This window comes from Polyodon spathula, chromosome 10 (genome assembly GCF_017654505.1).
Source record: "Polyodon spathula isolate WHYD16114869_AA chromosome 10, ASM1765450v1, whole genome shotgun sequence".
Classification (NCBI taxonomy): Eukaryota; Metazoa; Chordata; class Actinopteri; order Acipenseriformes; family Polyodontidae; genus Polyodon; species Polyodon spathula.
The window spans coordinates 1,760,720-1,783,870 of record NC_054543.1 but is presented as its reverse complement, the minus strand read 5'-3'; the positions used below and the strand labels follow the sequence as shown (position 1 = coordinate 1,783,870).

At 39.6% G+C, this 23,151-nt stretch overlaps 1 protein-coding gene across 1 annotated transcript; it reads right to left on the bottom strand.

Annotated features, from left to right (window-relative positions):
- Positions 1 to 1,064: 1,064 nt before the first annotated feature.
- Positions 1,065 to 21,427, bottom strand: LOC121321768 (glycerol-3-phosphate acyltransferase 1, mitochondrial-like). The gene is made up of 21 exons (XM_041260927.1): positions 21,270 to 21,427; positions 17,447 to 17,582; positions 16,835 to 16,954; positions 16,493 to 16,566; positions 14,483 to 14,596; positions 14,050 to 14,196; positions 13,366 to 13,465; positions 12,086 to 12,222; positions 11,803 to 11,902; positions 11,038 to 11,250; positions 10,706 to 10,819; positions 10,345 to 10,430; positions 8,886 to 9,001; positions 8,314 to 8,384; positions 7,550 to 7,814; positions 6,903 to 7,045; positions 6,260 to 6,337; positions 5,206 to 5,343; positions 4,756 to 4,945; positions 4,447 to 4,505; positions 1,065 to 4,122 (listed from the first exon to the last, which is right to left on the bottom strand). Exons 2-21 carry the CDS (start codon positions 17,546 to 17,548, stop codon positions 4,006 to 4,008), a joined length of 2,484 nt encoding a protein of 827 aa, XP_041116861.1. The 5' UTR covers positions 17,549 to 17,582; positions 21,270 to 21,427; the 3' UTR covers positions 1,065 to 4,005.
- Positions 21,428 to 23,151: the final 1,724 nt, after the last annotated feature.

Genomic DNA, 23,151 nt, shown 5'->3' with positions numbered 1-23,151 from the left:
AAAGGGGCCATCCCATCCACATGTCCACTGTCTGTCAAAGGGGCCATCCCATCCACATGTCCACTGTCTGTCAAAGGGGCCATCCCATCCACATGTCCACTGTCTGTCAAAGGGGCCATCCCATCCACATGTCCACTGTCTGTCAAAGGGGCCATCCCATCCACATGTCCACTGTCTGTCAAAGGGGCAATCCCATCCACATGTCCACGGTCTGTCAAAGGGGCAGCACATAATCCAAATGCATTATTACCTATTGCTGCCTCCAACAACCAGATTGGATTTTAAAGTAATTAGCCAGTGTTGTTACCACCTTTGCCAATACATCTTGACTGTTGTATCTCAAGGATTATCCATAACATAAAATCACTAACGTTGGTCAACAAGGTTTGTTTGATTTATAGTGGAAAAGTCAATGAGCAGAGCTCTGTTAGGTCCCCCAGTAAAGACCAACTTTGATTTGAAATGCCATTCAACGTATGTATTACAATCAAGAAACAATGGAAGACCGAAGGCCACTAGTCATCAACATAGACGTATGCTGTTACATTTGAGAGAAAACAAACAAACAAAGTCACGGACACCAATTGATGAACTGTGAAATTCAGTTGTAATGTATTTTCAATAAATGTTTATCGGTTTTGTATACTGTACTGTTGGCCATATAGAACCCTCACTGCCAAATAGCCAAACACCATACCTTTGGCTTTCATATTCTGATGGTAAGTTTATAGGAAAAATAAGGTCCCCCCCAGCATCTCATGTTAGATCTTGAAATGTCACCTTTTTGTGAAGTATTTGGTGAAAACTACAAAGCGGTATGTAATTAATATGTTAAATTAACATAATTTTGCAGGCTTCATTAGACTTTATGAAGCAAAATTATTTAAATTGTACAGAGTGATGCAAAATGTTTGAGCATAGCTGTACACTGCAAGACCCGGTCTTAGAGAAAAGCTACAAGCGAAGACAAATAAGAGGATATATAAAACACTGCACAGTTTGTTCAAAATGCAGACGTTTTATTCTTCAGAAAGAACATTGGACTAGAAAACTTTTTCATGACGTGGAGAGTTTGCAAGTCACCAAGAAGTTTAAAGACCACTACTGCCATCTAGGCCAGAAAAAGTGCAAGTACAACTATTCCAGGAAATGAGAAGCAAGAGTTTGTTACTCTGTTTATTAAACAAAACCCTGTGTATGATCTCTTAATCAGTATGGCCACATATATCCCGAATGTAGGCAGACCTTTAGATGTGAAGAGTGAAGTGCAATATTGCTGCTTTGTCAGGTAGCTCCCAGAGAGTCCGAACAGCAATGTAGTGTGTTACCTGGGGATACATTTGCATAGCAGTGTTAAAAAGTTTATCAAGTTGTAGTTTCCTTTGCCACCTGGCCACATTGATAAGGTTAAAGCACTACTTCTTTGAACATAGTCTATTTTTGTCCAATTTACAGTGCTTGCTGTAATTCATCCTAAATACAGTGGCTGCTGACATGCAGCGGTAAGGCACTGCACCCTGAAGACGGCGATAACGTAGGAAGGAAAAAGTCTTTTTCCAGTTAGGGGTCTATTGCTATGGTAACATTTGAAATTCACAAGAAGTGAGAAGTATATTTGTTTGGTTAGTTTGTTACTTTATTTTAAAAGCAAACAAATTGAATGACAACTGTGCACTGCACTACAGGATTACTGGACAGAAACAAACTGAATTTATAATCCAAGTAAACAATGGTATAAATCAATACACATAACCAGACCAGATATTATAAAAACCGTAGTTTCAGCTGCAGTTGGGTTATTCAAATAAAGCCTAATGCAGAAGTCTTGTAATAATATGAAGCATGCATTTAAAAAAAGTATTGCCCTGATAAATATTCCTGCAGTTATGGTTATTGCATTATTACAGAGTAATGGCATTCACATTTTTTTTAATTTAATTTTAAAAGTTTAAATCAGGAGCTCTTGCTTCTCAAACTTGTTCTGGATCTTATTTCCACATTCAAATCAGAGGATGAACAAAACAACCAGAGCTATCGTTTTTAAAAATCTTTAGTACGACATGATGCAAACCACAGCAGATTACAAGCAATAAGTGTTAATGGACTTGACCTAAGGCCAAGCAGGAAATCAGATCCCCATACTCACATTTTAATGATTTTTATTTTTACAAATGTGTTTTTGTGTGAAAGTGCATAATCTCATGCCTAGCTCTGGTTACTTTCATACTGTTTACCAAGGCATGGAAAAGGGATCTCTGGTTTTTGCTATCTTCACTGTAAACTACTTTTGTTGTAGGTGAAAACAAAAAAAAAGCATGCACAACAATGTACATGTCAGCTGAATGCACTGTCCCCTACACTGACTTCACATAATGGGGTTAGTGAGTAGAGAGGTACATTTTTTCTATTTAAGATTTTCAACATACGTTGGAATATTAGATTTTCTACACATGTAAACAAGCTTGGTACACTTTTACATACGTAACACAACAATGCAACACAGTATCTATACACATTACTAAGCATGTACCTTAGTGGTAGCCACTGATCTGCATTTCTGAAAAGACACAACAATTAAAAACTGTATCCTTCACAAAGCGCACCAAGACAACAATCTATTTTCTTCTACACCAAAAAAAAAAAGGAACTTTTTTCAGCAAGTTTGTTGAGGTGCAAGTTTGATGCCCTTGACAGAGAGAACACATGATACTGGCAAAACATGCAATTTAAAAATAATATACAGTATGTAGATCCTAAAATATTATGAAATTCCAACAGCAGTATGTCCACAGACTTTATGTTATATGGCTTTTGGTTAAAACAGCACCAGAAGGCATCGATTTTAAAAAGCACCTGCAGCACTTCACCTGCGAGGCTTGGAGGTTATGTCACAGTGGCCCGGGCAGCTGCTGAAGTGTATGTCACTGCTGCAGTCTGTATGATATGTTAGTTTGTGATGCAGTGCAGCTTTCCTAAAGGCAGGCTTTGTATGCACAGCAAGAGCTATTCTGATGCATAACTAAAGCTATGAAATGGAACATGGAAACAGTAGAGGATGTCCACCAGGACAATGGCAGCTAGATGCCCCAGTGTCGTCGCTATCTATTCTGCTAGATAGTCATGCCCAACCACGGGGCTCTGAAGCCTGCCACTCTACTCTCTTAATCACCTCCTTCACCTGTACAGTATTACAATGTGTATTCTACAACAACATTCCCATGCCTTGTCCACTATAACCAGTGTGAAAACAATGCTGAAAGTTATTTCAGTAATATGTTGCCTCTGTTAATCTTCACAGAGCAACTGTTAGTTTGGTTCTAACTAAAGACAGAACAGCCTGTACCAAACCAAAAATGTATTTGAATACACTTTCTTAAATTTGACTGACTGCACCTCACAGTGTTGAATTGCATATGTAACTTTATTTTCATCCCTTTCAGGCCAGAAAGGGGTACGCATATCAAAAAGGGAATTCATTATTCCCTCCATCAGAGAAATGACAACTAACCGTTAAAACGTGTATCCCTTGCCATAGTCTCATATGGTTTTAGAAGCTCCATTTCAGACAACCCTCAAATTATACTGCAAAATAAATCCGAGCTACTTCGAGAAAAGTAATGCCTTTGCATTAACTGTAGTGTATTCCCAGTTCCATCTTCTACATATTTTTATACAAAAGGCAACCGTATGTATTTTTAGGACTGTGTGTGACATTCAGTTATTATAAGTACTGAGTTGAGGGAAAAAAAAAAAAACAGATTTTACAACACAGAACAGGGCTTTCACAGGCCAATGTACTAAACACAAAGACAGACTATCAATGCATCAGTGTTAATAGGATTGTTTGCATTTAAAGCATGATGCTTGCTGTGCGTTAATAATTGAACATGACAAAGTCTAATATTTCTTAGTACTTGATAAAGGCACTTCCAGGTAAAGCTAGAATTGCACCTTGTGTCTGACAGCCAGTACAAGCCCCTTTGCCAGTGCAGGACATTGTTTGTTTTATAACACGCTGAAGTGAAGGATGTATTCCAGCAGCTTGTTACGGTTAGCTTGAGGTAGAAAGGTACTGCTCAGCTCCAAGATGGTCACGTGATTTTCATGCTTTTCTTTGAACACCTACAAAATTGAGGAAAAAAAAATTAAAACACGTTAAAAAAAAACACCACACCATTTACACAGTATTGGTATTTCTTTCTGAATTTACACAACTGCTCTATTTAATCCCTGTCCTCAAAAAACAGAAGAGAAACAGTCACAAAAAAAAACTCTGAACCACAGAATACAAAGGCTTCCCCAATAAGTCAGTAAAAAGAATGTTTGGTTTAAAATTATATATTATATATATATGGCTTCTGATTTTCGGTTTTACCCTGATATTCTCATTAAACACATTGACAATGAACTGTAAATACGGTTATGATATTCTCAGTAAGAACGTACCCCAAGTTCTTTAAAGGTCTTCACTGTATTTTTCACAAGATGGTGGGTGGCGCTCTCGCCTAAAAACAAACAAAGAAACATTATACTGGTCATGTCCGTGTCTTATTACGGACTGTAGTGAAAGGTACTAGAATATATATCTTTATCAGCCAATTAAAATGAACTCATTTTGAAAGAATATTTGCATTTGGGCACTAGAAGTAATCAAATGCTTTAGCTTTATAGGATACCCTAAAGAAAACACTATTCACAGAATAGTATACAGAACCTACTGTAGGGAGTACCTTTCACACAAACAATCTGACTCACCAAAAGCAGCCACGTTCTTCTCTGTCCTTGTTATCAGGTACTTAAACAGCTGATTGGTGTAATCCCTCTCTGTAACAGGGCCCCTCAAACTATGGACAAAGATGGCAGCTGAACTGTAGGCCTCCACTACAGGGCCCAGAATGCTCTGCAGGAAAGTCATGAACTCCTGGTGCTCCGGCAATGAGCTCACCTGGAAAAAAAAGCGATGTCATCGATGATGCCATCTGCAATTACAAACCTTTGCCTGCTGTGCAAATAGACAAAGGGTTCAGTTTGAAAGACATAAAAATAGCGGCAAATTAATGTTAAGTGGCGGGTGCTTTTTCTATTTCTTGTACAATACCAAGAAGTTACATAAAAATGTATTCAGGAAGATCCATGTTTTGTTTCTGCAGTACATGGTACAGAAGCTAGGCACAGCAGAACATAACTATGTGAAACAGCTTGTACCTTGAGGTACCGGTCTCTCTGCTCCTCTCCAAAGTCACTATCTTCATCCTCTTCATCACTCCTCCAGGACAGAGGCTCCGGATATTTTTTTGGCCAGGGTTCCTCTGTCGGACTGGGGCTTAGATCTTCCTGATCTTCCTGAAGAAGGGGAGGGAGTTACATCAGCTAGTACAGATTAACTCTTCTATTTAGATTACACTGATTTACGTGGAGAATAATCCAGTGTGATGCACTAAACTGTAAAGCATCCGCAAAAAGATCTGCAAACGATCTGTGTCCTCGTAAACACTTTGTTCTGCATGTACAGATGCATGGGTGGCTTTGTAAAAGCATATCACACAATGCATGGGTGGCTTTGTAAAAGCATATCACACAATGCATGGGTGGCTTTGTAAAAGCATATCACACAATGCATGTTACATTGAGGCCCTCTAGTGTACAGAAAATAAATACAAATACAAAATTAATACATATTCTTTTGTTTTTACAATTGCCATTTTTTTAGGATGCCAACATTGCCTTCATTTACACGTATATTCTCAACTACCGATCAAGCTGAAACTAAATGTAAGATTTGGGGCATAAAACATACGTCACGACTGCAAACGACTAACTAAGACGTGTGCTTTCAGACGTCATAACCTGTATTTCACAGTAAGTTACAGATTATGGAACTGATTTATACCAAAAATAGAAATCCCTGTGACACCTCTGGAATGCTTACATTGCTTAGCAAGTAATGAGAATCAAGGCGAGTGAATTATCAATTCAAGTGACATACGAGTACTAAATGACATTTCTGCAGCCATATTTCAAACGTAAACACATAAAAGTAGAGTAAATAAAAACACAGCTTGTAATACACACACACACACACACACACACACACACACACACACACACACACACACACACACACACACACACACACACACACACACACACACACACACACACACACACACACACACACACACACACACACACACACACACACACACACACACACACACACACACACACACACACACACACACACACACACACACCTTACCTCTGCAACCAAAAGCGTACCATGATCGATTAATCTCCCCACTGCTTCATGGAAAACCTGGTATATCATCTGGCAAGGCTGTTCATGGAAAAGAGCAGCCCATTACTTATGATATTGATTCAGCACTTTCTAACAATTGGAGTTTAACAAGCATTCAGCACTATGCCGATAAGTCCAGTTCAAGATTAACGGACCCAAGAGAGCGATGGTGACAGGGGCACCATATACTAACTGATGCCTGATGTCAAGTGTTGAATGATTTGCTGTACTTTGAAAGCTCACATACGGATAGATCCTCAGAGCCATTTACTCCAAAACGTCACTAGCATGATTTTTTCACAAAGTAATAACAAAGCGAATAAAGGTACCAAATTAAAAATAAACAACTCTGACATCTGATGCCAGGGCTTGCAGGTAGTCTTGTCGTCTCATTTGTTTTAGAATAGCAAACAGTATTTTGTCAAAATCAGACAAAAATAATGCTAATGTCAATTTGCAGTAATCTCTTTGAGAAAGTCATTGAAAGTCAATTTACAATTAAGTCCTGCATGTGTTTCACTATACAGTACTGTACCTCCTGTACCTTATCAGATAATGTAATATAGACATCATTTAAAATAAGGAGACTATTCGTTTTACTCACCAGCGCAACAGCCACTTCATTAGACAAGAAGTGGGAGAGGCCAGCAGCTTTTCGGATCAGTCTTTCTTGGCTTACCAGTATCTTTGATGTGCTCTGTACCACTTCTGTGGTATTTTCCCTCAGCATAGCAAAGAGACAGCAAGCTGTCAGGTGAATCAATACAAAACATGCCAACAGATCATCAGTTCAGCTTCACACAGGTCAGCAGTAACTGCAAAGACATTCCTATACATGGCTGTTAGGCCCTGTTGTGTGTAATAAGTTCTGGTGGTCTCAGCTAAGCAGTGAATGCAGAGCTGCCCATACAGTTCTTCAAAGCCACCGTCTTATGCAGTCAATCAGCCTTTCATATGAAGCTTTACTGTTGATACAGCCCTGGAACAAGAACACCTAAAAAGTCAAGCGTGTACGTGAAACCAAACAATGCAATTAGAAAATCTCAAACTGGGATATACTGTAGTTCAGAAACATGTGCATGGAAATCCCTGGAATGTTCCCTGGGGGTAGCGTGTGCTGTTGGGGACAATCATGATCCAAGCATGCTTTCAGAGTGCAGCGCAATCAAAAGACTACTGCCTCTTAGGAGCACTACATTATATATATACAGAACCAAAATATCATTACTGAAGTGACATTTTGCTACTTACCAATGATGGCTTCAGTAATGAAAACGTGAAACAAGCCATTGCTATAGAAGTTTAGTTCAAATAAGGCAGGGATAGCTGTGCTGGGAGAGATGAAGAACTCAGTGTTGCGGCTGGCACTGGTGATGTTAACACAGTTTCCAAAAAGGTGCAAAGCATGCATGACCACATCCTCAGAGTTGCCTGAAAAGCCCAAATCAAAATCACGAGCAAGAACCTCCTCCTTCATGGAAAAGAAGTCCTCCACCAGCTTCGACAAGCAGACACCCTGCAAAAACAGAGCGAGAAGCGCAATTCACTTAGGTGTCTCTCACCTCTGAGCTACAGTTACTTTAGACTGTGTGTAGCAAGGTTTTATTTATTTATCCACTTGAAAAACGAGGCCCTATGCAGATATCAGACCCGGTAGAAAGTGCTGTAGATAAATGCCAACTGCTTCTTCACTATTTATTCATTTAAGGTGGGGGTGGGGGTTCTGGTATTTGGTCACATGAGCCAATTACAATCTGTATCTTGATTATCAATTACATGAATAAAAATAAGCTAGGAGATGTCAAAGATCCTAAAGCACATTTTTAACAAAAAATGGTGCCTTCAGCTGTAGAAAATGTGCATAAACAATTATTCCAATATCTAGTTCCTCCACTAGGACAAAAGATCAAAAATCAGGATCATATCATAGACATCAGAAAAAATGGAGAAAAAAAAACACACACAAAAAAAGGAGGACAGTTTGCAAGCGTCTAAGGCATTTTTTAAACATTTACCTTTCTGTGCCTGTACAAAAGTAAACAAGCGACTATATGAGTGGACATCACAGCCGATGACTTATTGGCAGCTGGAAAGAGACAAATTTTGCATTAGCATTGTATAATTCAGAGGTAACACTCATTTGCTGTCTTACATTTTATCAGAGCAGCAAAAGTGCATATGCTTTTGCTTTTTTTGAAATTTCAACTTGAAACTGTCTTTAAAATGGACTGGATCAACTTCAGAAGCCTAACGCTGGCTACTGGCATTTCATTCTAAAGGGTACAGGGTAACTTTGCTTGGGGGGGGTTATACCTAAAAAGAGGGACAGCATTATCAGTGTAATCCAAGTATATTCACTGGTTCTGTAAAATATTCAAAGAAATGCAGCTGTGGCTTATCTCAGTTTGATCCAGTCAGCACCCTTAACCTCCTATGTAAACTTTCCTCAAGAAATAACCACTGTACTGAAAATCCCAAAACCTTAAGAGCAGAACATTTCAGATGATGGTCAGCATGGGGTTGCATTTCAGATGATGGTCAGCATGGTGCTGCTGTGCCGCAGAATAAAGTGGGAACGGGCACTCACTGAACAGGGCATGCTTTGCCAAGTTGGAAATCACTTGTCGTCTCCACGGTTCATCCGTCAGGTCTCTGAGGTTATGCCGCTCAGCCTCCTCCTCATCAAACAGGGCTTGGTTTGGACTACATGATAAGAACATGCAAGGCAACTGTTTAGAGTTTAGCACAGAGAGAACAAGGGGGAATAAGCTTTAAAAAAAAAAAAATTACCTAGTTATAAATGCATGGAATAGCCGACCAGGTGAAGTAGTAGGATCTAAATTACTGGGAACATATAGACTAGAGTCTGTGCTTTTAAATGAGTTCCTCCCCCTCTCTCTCTCATGTGCTAACATGGGACGAGCCTTGATGGGCTGAATGGCCTTTATTTGTTCCCAAGCTTTTCTCATGTACTTCAGGACTTGAACAGTTTTAAAACACATACAAGGTATATTATCAAAGAAGAAAAACTGGTATTTGCTGTAGAATACTGTGACAGAGTGCCCACCCCTTGTGTCTATTTCTGTATTATTTTCATTTATATTATTATTATTGTAGTGTGTTTATGTGAGGGCGGATGAGGACCGTTCGTCATTGTTATTTATTGTTTGAGACAGGCGAAAAGACAGTCTAATAATTTGTTAAAACCACTTCTTTAGAAATCTCGGGGAATGTGGCTGGAGCCTTAATAAGATAATTCATTGATTAATAGGTAATTAGGGCTCCTGCCCCACTCCGGGTTCACTGACGGAGAGCGTTGGAGGCGGAAAGACAGCTGCGCTGAGAGAAACATTTGCTATATTAGATACAAATACACTTGTTCATTTTACGTGCTGTGTTTATTTGTTTTGGCCCTTGAGCCGTTTTCTTTTGTGTTTTTGTAGAAGTGTTTTGGTTGTTATTTAATAAAACACATGGCTGTGGCTGTTTCAGTCCCGTATCTGCTGTTGTCTGTGTACTGCTTCTCTGGTCTGATGTCACCACTCATGCCACACAAAGCCATCCTTACCACACATACTTGTCCGAGTATTATCACTATAAATCTCTGATTAAAACTCAACTGCCACAAACCTTGCTCTGTGACAGTGACCAAGAAGAAGAAAGACTGAAAGCACAAGCAAACAACTTTTGCCAACTTCCAATCACTTACTGTTGCCCTGCAAACAAAACAGCAAGGTGCTGTGCTCAGTACGCCCTATCATCTGTAACCCCCCCTCCCACCCAAAAACAAAACAAAATAAACCTGCTGAAGAACAATACAGGTGGTCTCCTGGAACTATAGTACTTCATATAATGAGAGATAACTCCTTCCTGACGTCATCAACATATTTTGGCAGAAGTAAATGCACAACGTACTTGAGTACAAAAGGTGATAACAAACAAGACTGATGAAGATGACTGTGTAGGGGTCGTCAACACAAGCTTCAGATGCATGTATTTCACAGATACCTCACTCTTTGGGTGGGTGTACAGTACATTAAACATACCGTGTTGACAGGACGGTTGGAACCAAGATCTGCTCTAGGGTCAACGGTGCAGGAAGCGGTCGATTTCTTTGAGTATCAAGATACTCCTGAAACAAACAAAATAGGGTTACAGCACTGACCAAACCCATTAAAACAAATACAATCTAGAGAAGTCAAACAATGAAGCATGAAATGATACTGACAATACACTATAAAAGTCTGGATAGATCCATAACCTAGCATCGTACAAGTCATATTTCACTAAAGAAGTGCTGCAGTTCACAAGGGAGAATTCCAGTGTAGACATCCAGCCACCCACAGCATGTTAAATGACTTGCTGTAATAGAGGTCAGTACACAAACATTTCTGGAAGGTTCCTTACTTTTAACGAGAAGGGCTGTGTGAAGTCCACTCGGACACAGCCATAGTTCTTGCGCAGCATCCTGAAAACGCCCTGCGCTACTCCCCACAGGCTCTCATTCTTCTTAGGCTTACCCTAGAACAATAAAGATAAAGTCAATGCTAGCTCACACTAGTTATAGCTTTCCTGTCGATATTTAAATGGTGCACAGCTGTAGCACATCAGAAATTTATGTATAGAAACACGCACGTCAGTACTTTAAAAGAGACACACTTACATCAAACTACAAGCCTTTGAACAGACACTTAGGTCAAACGTTTATTTTACAAATTACAAAACATCAATGTTCTCACCAGCTGTTCGCTGTTGTAGTTTCCCTCGATGATTCGGTCATAGGAGATCCCCACAGGGACAATGAGAACGTCAGGGATGGACCCGGAGCACAGGCTGTCCACAACAATGGAGAGGAGGCCTGCTCTGGCTGGGGAGGCTTTGCCACTGCGGGAACGAGTGCCCTCCAGGAAAATCTCCAGAAACTGGTGCTGCCTCAGCAGCTCCTCGGTGTACTGAAAACAGAGAGAAGGGGAACTTTTACCCCCCCAATCACAGGTCACGAGGAGCATGGCAACTAGAGGAGCCCTGCATGGTGGAGATCAGAACTAAGAGGTGGCATTCCGTGTAACAGCGAGACAAAACAACCAAGAAATGAAGAACTAGGATTGCTCAGAACTAACACTGAAAAAATATGAGCGGTCAGCTTTAAGATTTTATTTTTTTTTATTTTATTTTATTTTTTTTACACAATATTGAGATAAAAGACCAACATTACATTCAATTTGAGGTGAGCATTTTATTAATACACTTTTTATACCTTTTGCTTTATGGTCAATTTCTTCTTCAAACCCACCTAGATTAACAGCTAACTGAGACCGTTGAAAATTGGCTCTATAGTTTCCATCCATGCATTCTGCATATTTAACAATGCACATATACTTTAAAATGTTCTCGTCTTGTAAGAAGCCACAGGTCTTTGGAAAGGGACTGTGGTTTTACATTAGCACGGTAATATTTGTAGTAATTCCAACACATTGCAGCATGCAAACGAAGACAAAACTCACCACACTGAGCAGTGACCTGTACAAGACATCTTTCTTTCCACCAGGCGTCTCATCCAGCCTGCGGCGTATGAAGAAGCCGCCAAGTTTGCGAATCAATGTGCTAAAAGAAAAATTAAGAAACAAAACGTCAATTCAAATACAAATCTTATTTCCAGTCGTTCAGAAGCTAATTGACACTTTGTAAATACTTTATATAACGAGCAGCGTGCAATCTAATGCAAATCGAAATCCCCCCCACCCCCTTCTTGAAGAAGGGTTAGCTGGCAGTTTGTTTGTAACCCACCTGAAGATAGGGATATTGAGGTTGTTCCCAGCAGCAATGTGCGGTGCTTTGATGTTGTAACAGAAGAGGACGAAGGTGATCAGCAAGTAGTCAATATGAGATTTATGGACTGGTAGAAAGACCAATGGGACATTGTGCTGAAATGCAAAAAGAAATAAAATAAAAAGCAATAAATAAATGAACACCATGTAGGTTTCCATAACCATCCCATGAAAGTTGCTCCACTGAACTAAAGCAACAAAATCAAACCCAGTATTAATACTGCAAGCTAACTGGTCTTCTGACTACAGTAGTAGCAGGACCTTTAACATCACTATTAATGACTTCTGTTAACCATTTCAGTGCATTTGATGAGACAGTCACTTTGCTGTCATAATGTGCCAGTTATATACAATGTGTCTTGTGTATGTAAAATGTTTCAAGAAAGATTTTGATAGAACTGTGTGAAAGGTTGAATTTTGTTCGAGGCATAAAGCTGGAACACAACCACTGTGGAGGCACTCAGTGCTAAACATGTTTGAGAGTCAACTGAAGTTCCCTCACTAGCTGCCATGGACAAGTCATGCTGAGGCCACAGAAAAGGTTTAAACCCTGTGATCATACACAGTGGAGTACACTGAACTTTGCTATCTCAACAATTAAATAGAGTATGCAACCCAAAAGAGATTATTTCACCAAGAGATCAAGACAGTCACTTAGGAGATCTGCAACACCCAGCATGCACAGAGTTACACATCAAGAAGCTAGATGTGCTTCTCATTATGAACAAATGTGATCATGGGATTCTCAGAAACACAGTTAGCACATTGTTTATAACCAGGGAATTATCCTATGAAAAGCAACAATCTATTCCCTTGTTAACTGAAGCAATACACATTCCAGACTGCTTCCCACCTGCATGCCCAATTCTGTAGAAACAAAACCACAAGTCCAGCAACATTCATAACTCCAAACACACATCGTGCTGACAAATGACACGCAGGAGCTACTTCAGTTCCAGCTTTGTTAATCCTCTCTGAATGCACCTTTTGTTAGAAAGGTATTTCACTTGGTTTTGCTGTTACGTTAAACATCCAAAAACAGCAAAAACAACGTCCAGTTTCAGCTCTAATATGCAGACAAAATCATTTCAGTTTTTCTGCTTAAATGCACTTGTATGTTTTCCCATTTAGTAGTCCTTACAGCTATGAAACAGAATAACTTCTGATTTATCTTGTATAGTTTATAAACAATTAAAGCAACCAATCAATAAGTAGATACTTCACCCTGTGCATGCTTACCTCGGTTGCAGCTTTTTTCACCATCTCCAGCTGGCCCTTGTGTATCTGAATGCTCCAGAAGAAGCCATTAAACAACTTCAACAGCACCCAGCCGGTTATCCTTTTATGTCAGAAAAACAAAGTTACCATTAGTTCCCTTGCACTAAAGGTCCCACTACTGTACAGAATTTAAAATTGTAGTTGCACAACCAATAAGCTATTTTAAATGTGTTAGTAACATACATTCCTCTCCTCTGCTGTAAACACATTTTTAAGAATGGATGGATGGGTCAAGACATGTGTGCTCTAGATATGTGCACTAGAGTCAGGTAAAAATGTAACTGACATATGCAAGCAATTCAAACCTATACAAAAACAGACCGAGCAGTGTGTATCCTGCAGCTAAACAAGAGTTTAAAGATCACTGTTGTTTGAAAAGCATGCTCATTATAATCTGACACATCACAGCCAGCCTACTGATACTGTGAACAACAGTAATAATGTAGACAAAAACAAAAAACATCAGTATTTTTGCTACCATTGTTATCTTTAGCCGTTTCATTATTCCTCATTTTGTCACAGATCCTACAATGAATATTTCAAATGTTATAGGTTCTGCAGCTACTGTACATGTGAAACTGTAGACTTTCCAAGGGAACCCTAACCCTGTCCTGTAGCTAGCACTAGATACAGTGGCCTGTTTACCTGATAAAAGCAGGTGAAATGTTGGCCACCATTTCCTGGAGGATTGCTCTTGCCTTTCTCTTTACTTTGCTAACAGCCTTGCGGTCTACCTGGGATTCCAACCCTGGGCTGTTTTCTTCTGCCACTTCTATAGTAGCCTTTTGGACCCTTAAAGAGAAAAATAATAATAGATCATTTGCTGGAGTGTCCGAGAGATATCAAGTGTCTGCAAGGCATGGAAAATAAAGTAAACTTCTCCAACAAACTTGAGCACTGCACACATTGGTGCAGATATGGTGACAGGGTTGTCAACTGGCAATTGTGGTAGATCATCTCATAAGGGAAGTGAAAATGATCTGATGTTTATAAAGGGACTCTGCAAGCCTCCTGATATCGGGCATGCAACCACTGAAGCAAGGAAAGGCTATGGGAAGAGTCCATATGCTCATGATACCTGCTATTGTTCAACACATTCTCCATCACGTTCCTGGCAAACATGTCCTTTTGAACATCCCGCTCCAAAACAAACAGAACATAGCACAGTCGTCTGGCCAACCAGCCTCTATGCCTGAAAGCAAGCAAATTAATAAATTAATGAAGCCATCATTTCGTTTCAATGTAATGTAAAACACATTTCCCAAGTATGCCATCCAGTCGCATTTTCTTTTTGTTTCAAGCCAATGCAACTATTATGTTTTTTTTTCTTTTACATTGCCATAATGAAGTAAAAAGGTTTTGTGAAACTGAACCTCCTGTACAGTACACCTTCGCTATAACAATTCGCTATGTTGGGGTCCAAGCCTTTTGTTCATTATTTCAAGGGCTTTGTTATAACGAAAGGACAATCAAAATGAAAGATACACTGTTGGAGTAGTAAGTTAATGAGATGGGATTGTGAATACAAGCAGAATTGCACGTACCTGTTCGCATGTATTCTGCATTTGCTTTATCCTATTTGTTAAATAATTAAAATGCAGTACAGCAAGCACAAACCCCCAATTGAAGCTGAACATTTATTCAAAAGCAATCTGACATGAATCATTTCAAAGTGCACCAAATCTTAATCCATCATGCAAGCTTTTATTCCAAATCATCCCGACAAGAAAATTTTGAAAGTTAATTTTAATCAATTTTGCTTTGCTGCATTGCTGCAGAACAAGCCAAAAAAAGTGCTTTTTGACAACCTATATTCACAACACAGATCTGCCTGCATTACTGCTTTTTCAAACGATCAATATGGTTTCCAGCTTTGTTGCAACATAAAATGATTTTTTGTTTTGGTTACTGTGACGGAAAGATGAGTTCTGGTGATGAATCTTCCTCCCAACCTGTGAGGGCGCTAAAGAACGGGAGGAGAAGCATCTGGAAGGGCTGGCCTGACAGTTCGTTTCCGGGTCAGGGAAGTGGGTCAGCCTGGATGGAAGCGCGACTCTGTTGTAAGACCGTATTGATTTGAGAGATAAACGAGAGGCAGCTGCAAGTAATAAAGCAGCTGCAACCGTTTATCTCGATATCATGCGGGATTACATATAGGGGCCAGGGTAACGCTGGTCTTTTCCTTCGTTTGGGTAAATGTTCGGAGAGAGAAGGAGCGAGAGAAGAGCTCTCGTTGTTACAGAGAACTGCGTGTTGTGTTTTGTTGTGTTTGTTTGTAATTGTCTGCGTTTTGCACCACCAGACAGTTAACTCACCGGTCCGGAGCTGTCGACCAGGGTCAGCACAATCCGGATCACCACTGCACGGAACCGTCACAAAATACAGTGTCTTCACCCACCACAAGCACGTCTGCACTCACCCAGGACTGGTGACCGTGTGTTCGTTTTGGTCGGGACTGTGTCTGTGTTATTGCTATCCCCGTGCTTTACACATTGTTGTGTATAGCCGGGGATTTATTATTTAACGGTCACCAGACCTGGATTATAAATAAAAGCACCTTTTCACTGGAAACTGTTGTCTGCCTGTCACTCCTGCATCGCATCACCGTTATACCTGTTCCCCTCCACTAGCCACTTTGCCACAGTTACACACCACATGCTTTTTATTAAGACAAAAGAGTTGACGTCACTGCAGAGGTGGCATCCTGTGCGTACAGGCTGGGATACTGACAGTGTGTGTTTGTATGATCTTTTTTTTATTTTTTATTTGGGGGCCAGGGGCCAGGTTCACTATAATGAAGGGCATTAGAGAGGGTGTACTGTAGTTTATTACTGAAAACAAAACATCAAAACAGTGGGAAACAATTTGCACAGGCAGAAACAATTTGTGCAGCAAGACACGCACTATTCCTCTGTAAAGCTAAAAATGAGAAAACTGGCTGAAACTAGTCCTGCTGTTCAAGGGCCAATCCCTAAATACACACACAGTGTGTGGCATTCAGATGAATTATCTACCAACAAACGAACCTGTCAACCGAGATCCATGTTGCCTCATACATACACAAAACAAACACAGTGATGAAACCTACCTAGTATGTGTTTCATTGATATAGATGACATTGCGCAGGCCAAGTGAGGGAATGCCGGGATTAAAAAGCTTTTCCTGGAGAAAAGAAGAACAGAGCTGCTCAAAACAATCGCAGTTTTAGGTTGTCATTATGGGTTCATACTGAGCCAGATAGCAAAGCACTTGATTTTGGGGACATGGTTCAATTGACAAAAGACTTCCGACAGAAAAAAAAAAAAGTTATATCGTACTGTTACAGATACATTTACAGAACAATAAAGCAACGGGTCTGAAAAACTAAATGAAATAAAACAAAAATATACATTTGTCAAAGAACCCATAAAGATGCACCATGTTTACTTACGTGACTCTGAGGACTGCAAGAGTGACAGCACCTTCCAACGAAGGGCCTCTTGCGGTTCAGCAGGCTTTCTTTCCATTTTGAGGCCGTGGACCTAAGAACTGAAGGGCTTGAACTCCGCTCCTGGAAAAACAAATATTTACTTGCATATTATTTCAAATTTATGCTGATTGGTGTCAGGTAAATTCAAGTGTGTCACCCTAACAGCATGGAGCAAAGCACAAGAAGCTGAACAGACCAGGCTTTTAACAGTAGGGGACCAAATTAAATTACCTGGGAAAAGCCCGCTGCAAAAATACTACAAATATTGGCCACTGCATTGTTATTTAGATCTACAACCGATAATGTGTTAATGAAATAAATACATCTACACACAAATAAAACTGCTCAACATTCTCTTACCTTTATTGCATTAATTAATTTATTACTGAAATTATTTATTTATTTTATTCCCTGGCCAAAAGCCAATTGAATTGGTCCGAATCCAACAAGGTGAAAGAGAGCAGTTCTTAGAGCCACCTTCACCTTTCTAATATGGTACAGCCCTGGAGTCAAGTCTAGCCTCTTCCTCTAAAGGTAAAGCTCTTAACACAATAATAAAGTGACACGTCTTACCGAGTCTTCAGTAGGGTGTTTCCATCTACCGCCACCTTGTTCCACTGAACTGGACACAAAGACAGAGTCTAGGGACCCAACAGAGAGCACAGCCTCATCCATCCCCCTCCTAAAATTACAGACCGAAAAAAGACACCTAAAAACAAAAGAATAACAAACAGTTAAACAGCACAGTAATTAGGTCTACTGTCCAGAAAACACCACTGTTTCATGTTCATTCACTCCAAAATATGTTCCACTGTATCGTGCTTAAAATAGTTCAACTCACGTTTCACATGATGTCAGCTTTGCTTTATCACAACGTTGATCAGCTGACCCAATATAAACAAGAGCTGGCACAGGAGGTTATTTTAACTGTACTGCTCAACAGAGCAGCACGACCTCAAGTTCACCAAGCGCCAGCATGCAGTAGTGTCTGAACTCCTGAAGGGACATGTGTCACCTTCTACAGTATAGTACCTGCAGCAGTTTACTCTGCATCAAATTACAATACATTCAATATGGCACGCGGTCGTCAGATGGAAACTGCAACAAGACTTTATCACATGTAGCAGTCCTTGAAAACTTCTCAACCCTGTATAAAGCAATACATAGATTGGTTTAATACTCTGGCCAAAGCCAGTCCGTACTGAATTAAGTCTTCACTTCAGACTCCCTTTGTGACAGATGGGTTCTGTGGATATCCTTGGCAGTCAGTCACATACTCTACTGCTGTCTCTATGGCTACTACTGAACCGTTGCTAAAACACTGGTACTGAATGTAAAGTGAAGGGATATGAGAGGTGTGAGAATTAACACATTTACAACAGCATGTAAAACTTGGATTAGCATAGCGAGACACTGAGCCAAAAACCCAACAAAAGCCAGCTTCGTATTGATAGATATGGTGGTTTTGCAATAGTTTTTGCTTAATTCATTAAGGACTAATTGTGTTCCTGTTTTGCATCTTTGCAGCCATGTGCATTAGTAATACAAAATGTTGTTTAGATGTATGTATCAAACTGAGACAGTCACATACTGTGGAACAAAATACAGCCTGTATTGAGGCTGTCCGAGTTTCACACTGTTATTGTAGAAGTTGCTCATTTATGGGTTGAGTTTCGACTAGATACATATCAACACCCTGTACAAACATGTCAAAACCCCAGATTAGTTTTGAATCCAGCATTCGTTTTAGCAAGTAAAACCCTGCTGCCATTTTAGAAATATTTAGATGTGATTAAAATGTCACAATAGAGATGCTGGAGACCTCTATAGCACTGTATATGTCACCTGCTGGTAGCCAGAATAGCAAACAGAGGTGCTTGGCAACAGTTAAGAAAAGCATGCTACAAATGCAGCAAGCAAATGGAAACTGACGTGAACAAAAACCGATTGAGTACTTTATAAAATCTACATTTAATAATATTATGAAAAACAAATCAGACTATACTTACCCTGCACTGTTATTATAGTGCTGAGAAATTAACCCATGTTGACTGCATCATTAAGAGTGTTAATATGCTGTGTTTCTTAATAACTAGACTTAAATATCATCCTTGTGATCGCAAACTGTGTAGCTACACTTACTGTACTTATCCATAACCATGCAAACAGGGGAGGAAACACTACAAATGGTTAGTTTCACAGTGAGAGATGGCAATTTTGTTTCTTAAAGCATTAGGTAAAAATGCAGTCATACAGTAAAGTGCATGAGCCACACACTGAAAACCTTAGGGTCGACATCCTTGTAACGAAGGTTCGTGGCATATGTTAGAGATAGCTGTGAATATATGACCATGACATTCTGTGTGATGGGTGGGGAACCGCAGAAAGGTATGGCTGCACTTGAACCACAACACTAACCTTTAAAACCTGCATGCGTTTATACATTATTTAGTAGAAGCAGTTCTTTCTTTTTTAATGTTTGCCTCCAAACACCTGGCATCCCCCAGGTTAGCGTTTACAGCAATACAGGATGGCATTGAGCTCTGTGTTCCTATTAAACAAGACTTCACCGAACCCACTAGCATACAGCGAAACTGCAGAGTGACCATTTACCATTGGATTCATTCGAGTGGTCACTACAGGATCATTCCACAAGTCACCCAAGCTAGTTTTTAATTTAACACCCTACCTCAATGTGCAGTATTGTTTGTTTGCAACCCCCCCCTTCCATTCCAATGAGATCTGAATGATATTCAGGTGATACATTGTATCTGTAATAAAAGTAACACCAGTCAATTGAGCATTTCTCTCTTTATTTACTGACACATTCAAAAACCTGCAACTTTGTATCCTATTGTGGAAGCGTAAGCAAGACTTGGGCATTGAACACTGCACCATACAATCGTGCCCCCACTGCACAAAAAGCTGCCTTCCTTACAGTACAGTTTGACCTTTTCTTAGTCCTGTATTCCTTTGTGAATAAGGAATATGCAGACATGTGTAAATTATATTTTCACGTAAATGGAAAGGCAAACCATTTTTTTTATCCACTTTTTGTCTACTTAAACACTGCTTGAACTGATCCTGTGAAAATGCGGTTCCCAGCCTGGTCTGCGGGCCCCCTGTGGCTGCTGGTTTTCATTCCCACCAAGCTCTCAATTACTTAACCAGACCCTTAATTGAATTGATAATTTGCCTAATTAGACTTAATTGTTCTCAACCCCTAAAAAGTTCAGATTTCAAGTTACTTAGAAAATGTTATAGCTTACTATCTGCAACTGTATAAGAGCTGAAAACAACATATTATTAACATGCATTTCATTTTAAGAGTAATACATTCTTGAGACCCGATCACAAATCGTCAAGCCCTTGGTTTGTCATTTGTTCAAAAATAACGCACAAAACCACAGTCAGTTACAATCTATCAATTGTAAATCGACCAACATAATCAGTCAGCCAAGCTGTTTAAAATTGGCAGAGCGAGAAAAACAGGAAACAGCAGATGGGCAAGGACTTTCACAAAGCATTACCAGCAGACAAAAGGTAAGTACGGGGTTAGCATGGAAAGTAGGTCAAAGAAACCGTTACTGTTGGATTACATAAAACTCTGCACACCCTTTTTTTTCAGAATGATACAGACTGCTGCACACTGAAACACCGTGTATATCAAATAGATGCATGCTGACGACAAAGAAGCACCTTCCTTTGACACAACACGGGCCCTAATCAACTAAAAAACAAACCGTTGTGCGCAGGGTTATTATAACCCGAGTTTTTAAATACGATATTGTCATGCAGTGTACGTTAATGTAAAAATTATCCGAGATGACTTTAAATAATAATAATAACAACAATAATAAGTTTCAACCGCGATTCATTCACACCGATGCATTACAAAACAATTAGACATTTTTAGGTTGGCATTATAAAAAGCAAACCATTTGTACTAACGGCTAAATTAGTGTTTATCGTTATTTCTGGCAAGTTTATTACACCGTTATCGTACTTATTTTTATAACAGCGCATGGTCAGTCCATACTCTTAAAATAGGCTTGCATGCATTTTGCTGTATAATTCTGCATAAGTTACGGCTGTACTAAAATAACAGAATAAAACACTATTCTCCAAGTAGTGATTGTAACCGTTAATTGATTAAAACAAATAATATTTTACACAATACGTACAGGTAGGAAACCTAGACATTTACTATACGTCCATCCCATCTTTCTTTCACTGTACCGTAGTGGTGCAGTGAACATACCGGCAGCCTGCATTGCAGTCAGCGTGTCTACTGCCTGAAGAGGCCCCTTCGACACTACACTGCAAACCCGCAACTTCTTAAACAAGTTCCCAGTATTTACTATTCATAACGTCGATACAGCTGGTATGTCCTTACCTTGTAAACGAACTTCTACCTTTCAACCATATCCGGCGTGTTTTCTACAGATGCCCTGTTTTGTTTTATCACGCTTTTCCGTCCTTGAAGACGCTGAAAGTGATTAACGCCGCTGCTCCCTCACTGCAGCTGCTGTGTGCAGAAAAAGGCTGCTCTGACCTTAGTTCTCTTTTAGGTCCGCATATGCGGCTTGTGCATTTGACACATGCTTTGTTGTTTTAAACAAAAAAAGTGGCGCTGTTTTCGATTACTCCATCTCCGACGTCCTATGCTTAATGCATTCTGTAAAAATGAATATTAATATGATTTTAAAAAAAAATAAAAAAGGATTCATCAGTGTTTAGTATATAATAGAAAAGGTACAAGTATTAAACTGGTCATGCTGGTTCTAGAGATTTATTCTTTTTTTTAATTGTCTATTTACTGTAAAATTCGTAAGTCGAATGATTGTAATCTACACTAATACTTACCTGTAAACTTGTTTCACAACCAGAGATGCTACAGTACACCAGCATACACTAATGTTAGTGTTTGGCGTTTCCATTCACGTACACCTGCTGGACAGATGATAAAAATGTAGTCTTGTGAATGCAGGCAATGCCGTTAAGATCCTCATTCGAGGACACCAACAAAAAATACAGGCTGGACAAACTAGATAGCTGTAGGAATCTGGACAATGGGTCAATGTAGGTGAATTTCACGTGGTTTTCTTTTATGTTTGGGGTGGGTTATCACTGGAGTAAGTCTGGTGAAAAATATTGTATACAAGACTTGCATTTTGTTTGGTTCGATCCATTTTACACTATGATGCAAAGGAGTACAGTACAATAATTAATGGTAACACTAATAAATGAACTGTTCTTTCCTGCAGATAATGTTTCTTGTTAGATACCCTAATCTTTGCACATCCTTAACAGGAGGGCTCTATATCAAAGGCTCATGGTTCAGTGCAAAAGGGCATGTTTATGTGGACTGGATACACATGGCTGATATGAAGTGAAGCATTAGATCATACACGGGCTATGTTTTACTGGAGAGGCCACATTCGTCCAAACAGTCTTACAGGTACGTAGACAAGACAGCCAAGCTTCAGAACAGTCAGGGGGAAGGAACTCTTTGTGCAGAACGCTGCTGGTAAATTTACTGACAAGCACCCTATGAACGTGTGCACATACTGGCACACTAATACTTTGAGTGGAATTAGGTAGGATTTAGCTATGCTGCTGTTATGATAAACTGTTCACTTTTCTTTCTTCTCGTTTCTGTTGTATTTAGACAATGAGCAATGGGCAGAGGGCAGGAGTGTGTGTCGGGAGGGCAGCCAGGTCTCGGCACGGCCTGCAACACAAGTCACACTGCAGATTGATGAAGTGAGTCACAGCTGCTGACAGAATACTGTACACTTCCTAGCAATGGAAATATATAGAAGCATTCTACAGCAGGGATGTTTATGGGGTGCTGAAGCATATTCTTTCTCTAATATTACACCCAGATATATATTTTAACCCTCTAATCTTGTCATTTGAAGTCGCAGTGCTGTGAACCAGCACTAGTACAATGCTTCTTGCTCTTTCTTTTATATTTGTATTGTGTGTTTCTAGAGTCGGAGCTCCTCTTGCATGAGAACATCAAATCCGGTGGATTTTATTCTTTCAAAACAACTTTTCCTGGCTAATGACCCAACAGGCAGAGGGATTGTATCAAGGTAACATTTTTGTTGTCTTCTGTCTAAAGGAGCAGTAATTTTAATATGAAAGCACAACAAACTTAATGAAATATGTTGCCATATAAATATATGATTTCTTGTAAGAAAGAAGAGTATTTACTGTAAGGCTAGAAACTGTATAGCGGCATCCTGATATACACAAAATGACAAATGTTT